The sequence below is a fragment of the Helicoverpa zea genome, chromosome 18, assembly GCF_022581195.2.
Source record: "Helicoverpa zea isolate HzStark_Cry1AcR chromosome 18, ilHelZeax1.1, whole genome shotgun sequence".
Taxonomy (NCBI): domain Eukaryota; kingdom Metazoa; phylum Arthropoda; class Insecta; order Lepidoptera; family Noctuidae; genus Helicoverpa; species Helicoverpa zea.
Window position 1 is genome coordinate 11461825 of NC_061469.1, and position 9303 is coordinate 11471127.

The 9303-nt window shown below is 37.1% G+C and overlaps 1 protein-coding gene across 1 annotated transcript; it reads right to left on the reverse strand.

Moving 5' to 3' along the window:
• Positions 1-3005: 3005 nt before the first annotated feature.
• On the reverse strand, positions 3006-7532 carry LOC124638946 (serine/threonine-protein kinase VRK1). Its single transcript, XM_047176123.1, has 6 exons — positions 7141-7532; positions 6983-7052; positions 6402-6598; positions 5713-5929; positions 5235-5408; positions 3006-5150 (listed from the first exon to the last, which is right to left on the reverse strand). Exons 1-6 carry the CDS (start codon positions 7357-7359, stop codon positions 4402-4404), a joined length of 1626 nt encoding a protein of 541 aa, XP_047032079.1. The 5' UTR covers positions 7360-7532; the 3' UTR covers positions 3006-4401.
• Between the last annotated feature and the right edge of the window lie 1771 nt (positions 7533-9303).

Sequence of the window (9303 nt, forward strand, 5' to 3'; positions counted from 1 at the left end):
GATTGGATACAAACTCCTTTTAGAATATGCTTGTGCCTACCACCTCCAATTGTCCAAACTATATAAAGAGTAGTGTTTGAGAATTCGAAGTTATTTAGCAAATCCACAATGGGATATAATCAGTTTCATATCTGAATGTATTACTTTAGTCTCTGTATTTAAAATGTCAATTACGCTTTTGTGGATTTCGTTGGTGTATTCTAGATTCAATTATAATTTAACGTCCGAGCATGCCTTTTATAAGACGTACATAACAAGGTCACAAAGCAAGTGGACAGGAGGAGTTCATGTGTATGCGAAGCATATTCTAAAAGGAGCTTTTGGCTACATTTACATTGGTGAGACTTGTATTATGCGACATCGAAAGCTAGTGTGAATGCGGCCTTATTTTAATATATTTATAATTAAAAAAATATACAAAATAATTTACCAAACTCCGCGTGTTACGTCATGACAAGATGGAGTTGTTTTTTAAGTAATCTATACTAGTCCCATTGCAAGTTAAACAGATTTTTTGCATAAAAATGTTCCTGTAAACGGCGTAAAGGTTTTTTATAAGGTTTAAATATAAGTTTACCTATCGTAACGTCTAGAACAGTTTGTATAATAGTGGTTTAGTATCTGGGAAGAGTCGCCACGTACGCCGCGAGCGCTTGCTGTGACGTCACGGGCGTCACTCGACATCACACGATGAGGCAAATTCTGTTGTTTTGGAATGGAAAAATATTATATTTTTTTACAAATGGTGCTACCGTTTTGTGTTGTAGTCGATGATAGCTTAGCCGCTGAACTCTGCGGCGTGACGTCATGCGTGCCGCGTCAGACGCGGTCGGCGCTCGCCGCTCATAGCTTTTGTAACCGCTGTCGCCGCTTGTACCGCGACCTGGCTTCCCCCGCCTGCCAACATTCTGAATGTTCACGTCGCCCAGTGCGTCCGCCACGCGCACTGGCCACGCTAGGCACGTTAGAATCCAGCTCGCAGTCACAAGTCTGTGCACTTTAAAAGTATCACAATGTCAATCGTGTTTATAACTCGTTGATCGATGCGTGCCACTCGGTCGGCGTGTCCGTCGTTAAATTATATTTAAAAAATCAAAATCTAATTTCTTTGGTACATTAAAATTTTGTTTACTTTCATATTATTGTAAATAAAAAAATAAAAGCTTTGGATTTGCGCATTTGTTTATTTATTTCTTACTTTTAATTTATTTTATCACCCAGTTAACGCCCGGCTATATCTTGGAAAGGACAATGCTATTCTTTGTATGGAAGTTGGGCTCAAGAGTTGCCCACAGTAACTGCATAGTGTATTATGTTCCATAGGCTTATAATAGGTCCCAGACCGAAATATTTCGAAATCTATCCCAGGAGTCCTGAGAAAAACTGGTTTGACTCTTATTCAATATTACGAAAAATATGCTTACGAACTCTTAACTATTCCACTTTTATTACCTTAATTGAAATGCATTATAATATTAATCGATAAATACGAGGTATTGAACGAGATTTTTTTTTACCGACTTCAAAAAATGGAGGATTTTCTCAGTTCGTTTGTATTCTTTTTACGTAAGTACGTGCATAACTCCGTCGTTTACCAACCGATTTAAACAATCATTTTATTGTTTGAAAGAATTTACTTTCCAAATGGTTCCTTTGTTATTCGGTCCAGGGTCTGGTGATAGAAACCTTAAAACAATAGGGAAATCTCGGAAATTGTAAGCACATATCGAATAAAAACTTGTCATTTGGGTATATGTCTCCGACACCACAAAACAGTGGAGGTTAAGACCTGACCTGACGGTGGAGACGACAGTGAGACGAGGGAACCCCTCAACGGTATCTATTTACTACCTCGTGTTCGAGCTTATTTTATTTGTCTTGATAAGATTTTTCCATTGCCATTACGGATATTAATTGCATGACGCTACACGAACTTAGGACTGATTGTGGTAGATAGAGACTGAAAAGCAAGAGAAACAACAGTTACTTTTCAATTTTATTTTATTTTTTTTCCTGTTAACAGTGAAACCACTAACTATCTGAATATTATTTCAAGAAAAGAGGTTGTTAGGTTTGTGGCTGCTTAAAATGGCTTGCTAACAATGGCTGGCTAACATTAGAACCGGTTTTTCTCGGGACCTCTGGGACCGATTTAAAAAATATTTGGATTCCGTCTTAAGAGTGAAGTAAAGAACCTATCTTAACCATTCCCACTACTGGGCAAATGGCTTGGGCTTTATAAAGTGACTGTTCAAGTTTAACATTAGAACCGGTTTTTTTCGGGACCTCTGGGACCGATTTCCAAAATATTTGGATTTCGTGTTAACAGTGCAGTAAAGAACCTATTTCGACCACTTTCACTGCTGGGCAAATGGCTCAGGCTTTGTTAAGTGACTATCTATGGAGAACATTTGAACCGGTTTTTTTCGGGACCTCTGGGACCAATTTCCAAAATATTTGGATTTCGTGTTAACAGTGAAGTAAAGAACCTATTCTAACCATTCCCACTACTGGGCAAATGGCTTGGGCTTTATAAAGTGACTGTTCAAGTTTAACATTAGAACCGGTTTTTCTCGGGACCTCTGGGACCGATTTCCAAAATATTTAGATTTCGTGTTAACAGTGAAGTAAAGAACCTATTCTAACCATTCCCACTACTGGGCAAATGGCTTGGGCTTTATAAAGTGACTGTTCAAGTTTAACATTAGAACCGGTTTTTCTCGGGACCTCTGGGACCGATTTCCAAAATATTTGGATTTCGTGTTAACAGTGCAGTAAAGAACCTATTTCGACCACTTTCACTGCTGGGCAAATGGCTCAGACTTTGTTAAGTGACTATCTATGGAGAACATTTGAACCGGTTTTTTTCGGGACCTCTGGGACCGATTTCAAAAATATTTGGATTTCGTGTTCAGAGTGCACTATGGAACCAGCTGGAACTACTCCCACTGCTGGGCAAACTTTGAGCCCAGACCCTGGCATTGTCCTTAAATAAAACTACGGAATAAAGAAATACTGTTTATTTTACATAATTACCTACATATTGATCACACACATAATAAAACAAATGCATATCAACACCGAACCCGCCGTTAAAAGTGTTCATTGTACAACACAACATCATTTAAACGTAACGATTGATCTCAACACATACAGACATCAACGAACCATAAAAACTGCTATTTGTGTTCAAATTAGACCGCAACACATGCAAATTAACCGGTTTTTCGAACCAACATTTCAATTAAATCCGCAAGACAATCATTATTTTAGTATAGTAAAATATGTAGATATTTAGTAAGTAATTAATCGTATGGTATTAGAAGCTGATTAAGTATATTATTGGGTGGGAAATCTAACACCGCGGTAAATCTCACGCGTTTCCAGTCTTGTGAAATAGTTGTTTTTCAGTAGACTGTATGTATTACATAATTTTATCTTATGCATGAGCTAAAACGCGTGAATATCCGCGACATCAGATTTTGAAATAGATTGTAGTTAAAACCAATTATACTATTAAAATAATAAACTATTACGGTGGAAAACATTAATGATTAATTGATCAAACTATTTTGTGCACAATAAAATCCTTTGTTCATTCATAGAATCAATAAATACATAGTGAAACACTAATAGATTGGTAGTACTCTAGTTGTTTACTACGTTATAATAAGTATATTATTGTTTTTTTATATTAAAGTTATAATTAGGTTATAAAAATGGAAATAGGTACGATATTTTCTTAAGAATTATTTATCTTAGATTTTTTTGTTATGTAGTCTAATAATCAGTACATGGTGAACAAAGGGATATATAACATAAAAGACAGTGCATTACGTAAATTAATCTCATTACCTACTGCAGCCGAATAGGTAACTTTCTAGCTAAACTATTATAACTTAAAAGGTACAAGTTAAGTTATTAATTGGTAAAAGACACATTTATATTGCTTTCTAACAGACTGTAAGATATTATGTTAGTTTGCTTTATGCTCTTGTCTTTATCCTAGAATCCAGTCTATTACCAATAAAATATCAAGGTATCTGGTAGATTATGCAAATATGTTAAAGCTAATTAAGTGGGATTACAATGTTAAATGGCACTGATTATAAATAACAAATCATTGTCAAATGTAGATAAGACCAGAAGTAGATTAGTTGGCATGTGAAAGTATCAACAAAGGCAAACATTCTAATCATGAGGCATTTTAAAATCACACAAAACCTAAACAATAATTATTATAAAACAGTGTTAAAACAATTTTAGTGTTTATTACTTGCTACGCACTTGCTTTACTTCTCTTTTTGAGAAAACAACATACCATCAACATTCCCCATACTTCACTTGTACAAACAAACATAGATTTTAAAATGTGAGCAAGAATACACCACCACATATAACTTACTTGGGTGGCGACCGTCCGTTTATAATAGTAGAAGAATCTTTCCATGACCTCGCTGGTTTCACAGCCGTAACTTTTTTCCTAACCACCCTTTTCACTGTGACCTCTTCATTTGACAACAATTTTCTCTTAGGTTTGACCTTAACCTCTTTAATAGTGAAGGAGTCATCGAATATGTCTCCGCTTGAGTTTATCGAGCGACTGTTGTCGCCGACAATCTCACAGATAGGACTGTCAAACGATACATGTCTGGAGGTGTTGAGTCTCGGACTATATCGCTTCTCAATGGACGTCTGTGTGGCGATGTTGTTGTGGTTGAGTTTAGCGGGGGGCGTGGCCTCTGGGTTCATCTTTGTCTTCTTAACCTTGACCAGGACAGCTGGTTCTGATGATTTCCTTTTAACCTTTTTCTTGGTTTCCTTCTCTCGCTCTGGGACCTTATTTTCCGTGTCCACATCAGCAACTACCTTTGGTTTCCTCCCCCGTTTCTTTGGCACATCACCATTCTGCTTGCTAACCTTCACAGGTACTTCTGCTTCGCCTTCAGAGCCGTCACTATCTTCTGCAATGACTCTTGTTCTGCCTTTGACAGGTGATTTAGTTCTTTTGGACGAAAAGTCTAAGGTACTATTCCTAGTCTTGCCTTCAGTCTTTAGGTAGTCCTCAAATAGTTTCCGGCACTTTTTGTAATCTGGGACTTCTTTAGGTTTCATAGTGTTTATGTATTCAAAGAATTTGATGAGAGCCTCTGTAAGAATGCGAGGAAAATAATAAAAAACTTATGGGTTTCATTTTTTTTTTCTTAACCATAGTATACTGAAGTGATACTAACCAGGTACAGCACTAGAGTGGTTTTTGATGTTGGTCCTGACATCCTTCATGAAATTCTCCTTCATGGACTGCACTGTTTTGGGTTGCTTGAGTGACTTCTCCCACGGCAGCTCTCCAGTCAGCCACTGCAGCATGTTGTAGCCCAGGATCTCAAGGTCACCACGCATCGTGGGTTCTGCAGGGTAAATAGATATGTTGTAACAACAGTAATATTTAATAGTAATTTTTTTAATAAAACACTGGTTCCATTGATATGCATATACATTATAGACATATTGAAAACATTAATCTATGTTATTATCACTTCCTATGCACTAGTCACTGTGCGGTTAAGTGGTACTTGTCCACGGAAATGACGGAAAACCAGATCCTGTGGCCAGAAGTCCTCATGCAACTTTTCACAACTTAAACACTGCATAAAAATGACTGATATTTTAAAAAATATCAATTTAAACAATCCTGAATAATGTTCTTGTTACCTCCCAAATGTGCATCTCTGCTTGTATACTCAATGGTGCCGTTGTGTGCACTCTTAGGGTCTGGGTTGAATGCCTGGCCCTCTTTCAATCGTGTGGCTAGACCAAAGTCCACTAGGTACACCTGGTTCTTGGCATTCTTCAGGCCGAGTAACATGTTGGCACCTTTGAGGTCAGCGTGAACGTAACCGCGGCTGTGTATATACTCCAGAACATCTAGCTGTAATAAGAAAATGTAGCGCTATAATACTTGTTTGAAATGAGGGAGAAAAAAATACCTTACATAAATTTATTCTAATGGATTTTTTGTCTAGAAAAGCCTGTTTATTTTGCCAAGGACATGATAAATAAAATATATTGATGAAAAAAAAGCAATAGGATTCAACACTAGTATAGTTATCGGCACGGATATTGAGCCCTGACCTTCACCTGCGCAGAAGCGATTTATTGGTTTATTGCCTTATGTGTACAGTGCGCATAGCAATTCCCCACTCTTCCGCCGAGAGCTCAATATCCATGCCGGTAACTATAGTTCTGTAGTAATTGCAATGCAAAATTCTTTTTTAACTTGACACAACCAACTGCTGAATCTACATTTATTTTTCAAAATACCTAATTACATACCGTGTGAATTGTGACATCAACAGAACAATTTGATGTTAATTATATTAAGCTCTATTAAAAGTATTTACCATTTGTAAGCCTAATTGGAAGACAGTTGCCGGCTGGAATGACTTCCCGGCCTCAGTGAAGAGGCTCCACACATCTTTACCAAACCGCTCCATGACTAAGTATCGGTACGTCATTCCATTACACTCGTGGGAGCCCTTACCAAAGAATGTTGGCATGCCCAGACTTGACAGCTTTTTGCTTTGCATGAATTTGGCAACTGAAATATTTAAAATCATAAGAAGCTAATATGGATTTGAAAAATAAGTTATTTGAGCCTTTCAAAATGGATAATCAAATGTAACTGTGTAGCCCACATCGAGGTAGCAAAAACCTGAACAATAGTAGTGAAACAATTGTTGGAGATATTTACTTTAACAGATTGTGTACATTAGCAGTATACTAATTAATTCAAAAAGGTATATAGGTAGGTATACTGTAAATTGGCATATAACTTTGGAAATAACCAATGAGTTGCCATAAAGTTTGCCAAAAACTGATGTGGTAAGTGACATAAAATATAGTATTCTATTACAAGGAATCATTATTGGATGTATTTTCCTTATAACAATAATTATCAAGCAAAATAATGTTGTTTACTTACTATCATCTTTATTGGCATTCCTGAGATAGAAATTGATTTCAACGAAAAGCGGCCCATTCTCATGTGGTTCCTGTTAAAAGAAATCACAAAACAGTATATTATTTGCTTACTTAGATAGGTTATAATACTGTTTTTGTACAAATGTTAAGTGCGCTTACGATTTTGATTGCATAGGGGTAATCTGATCCTTTAGTCTTCAATGTATGGTCACAGGCAGAATATATTTCTCCAAAGCCTCCGACACCAATTGAGGGTCCTATCCGCCATTCTTTCTTGAAGAGATTGTCTTTTATAATTTCTCCTGTAGGGATAGGAGCAGGCATCTTGTAGCCAGCAGCTTTACGTTTCGGTGCTGCTTTTTTTACTCGCCCGGCCATTTTTACTAAATATTTTTCGGTCCTTTTAATACACAGACATTTAACGCCACTACAAGTTAAGAAAATTATAGCTGAAAATCGTTGAAAATAACTAAATAAATAATATTCAACAATTGAACCGAACGTATACGACGCTACCGTTGACTTTGACTTTGACTTCTTCTGACAGCACTTTGAATGATTTTGATACAGATGATATAGGAAGTGAAGCCAGGGTGGCCAGGGAGGGAGTAAAAATCATAGATAACTAATGGTCGTTGCGTTTTACGTTTTGCCCGGTTTTGCTTAATAATCTTGATTACTAATAATACCTACTCGACGCTCGGGTTGTGTTCATCTTCATCATCATCATCATCATCATCTCAGCCATAGGACGTCCACTGCTGAACATAGGCCTCCCCCTTTGATCTCCACAGATACCTGTTGGAAGCGACCTGCATCCAGCGTCTTCCGGCGACCTTTATAAGGTCGTCTGCAGTGGCGGATTTACCAATAGGCCAAGTAGGCCAGTGCCTAGGGCGGCAGATTTAGAGGGGCGGCAAATTTTGCGAATTTTTTTAGTTTTTTTTTTTATAATTATACGAGTACACAATCCATATATAAATAAACGATTAATAAACGCACTGTAATATATGCTTAGGTTTATGTGATCATGAATTTTAAAATATTCTAATAGCGTTTCAATAAAAATAAATTGAAAAATCCGCTCGCTTCGCTCGCGGTTTCTTCATCATTTCTAGTTTATTCTGCGCTCTTTTTTTTTGCGAACCCGCACCGAAGTAGCAAAAACAACTGACGCTCTACGCTGACGATTTCTAAGCTGTTCAGGAGGTGGAGGACTTTTGTGTCCCAAATAATTTCGCTGCGCTCGCAACTTTTTCATTTTACATTGGTTTTTTTCAAACTTGTTTGAGTATTTTTGTGTTCCAAGGCTCAAAAATTTCGCCTTTCACTTGACAGTTACTTTTTTCTAATTTCTTTAGATATCATTGCGTCCCAAAAATCTCAAATTTCGCGCTCGCTGCGCTCGCGGCTTCTTCTCTTTGCAGTGGTTCTTTTTCACACTTGTTTGGGTACTTTTGTGTCCCAAAACTAAAAAATTTCGCGCTCGCTACGCTCGCGACTTTTTCACTTTTGGGCCGGTTTTATAAACTCGTTTTGATACTTACTGTTCTAAAACATAAAAATTTTGCGCTCGCTGCGCTCGCACCTTTTTTGCTTGACACTAGTTTTTATAGAACTAGTTAGCGCTTTTTAACTTTGCAGTGGTATGAATCCGGTTTCTTTATGTTAAACGTAGCAAAAAGCACCATGAATGATTTCTACACGATTTTTAAGTACTTCAATTACAATTTTAGTCCGTGATTATATTGTGTCGTTTTTTTTTTGGGGGGGTACTCAATAGGTAGTCCGCCCCGGGTACCACCCGATGCCGCTTACGCCTCTGATCATAGTACCCGAACGAATGAACCGATTTCAATTTAGTTATTTTTTTGTATTACAGGTGTTTTACGGGCGAGTTTCATGAAAATCAATTGAGCCATTTAAAAGTTACAGAGGTTTTACGCTTTAAAGTCGCTGTCAGATAAACTTGTTAGGTCAACATTAAACTCTTCGTTACATAGCGGGTTGCAAAAATAATCTAGTAACTGACAGAAATATCATTGAGTTCACAATCATTAGGGGCGGCAAAAATTGAATGGCCTACTAGCGGCAAATTTGTAAATCCGCCACTGGTCGTCTGTCCACCTCGTTGGTGGACGTGTTCGTGTTCATCTTATTAGATAAGATTGATAAGAATTTAAGAATTTTCCTTTTAATGATTACGTTGATGAAAGCTTTTTGTATTTATATTTAATTTTTATATGTACCTACGTAGTGTCTAATACATAATTTGCATTGCGTGTCTGATTAACTTATGAATCCAATCCAACTGTGGTCAGT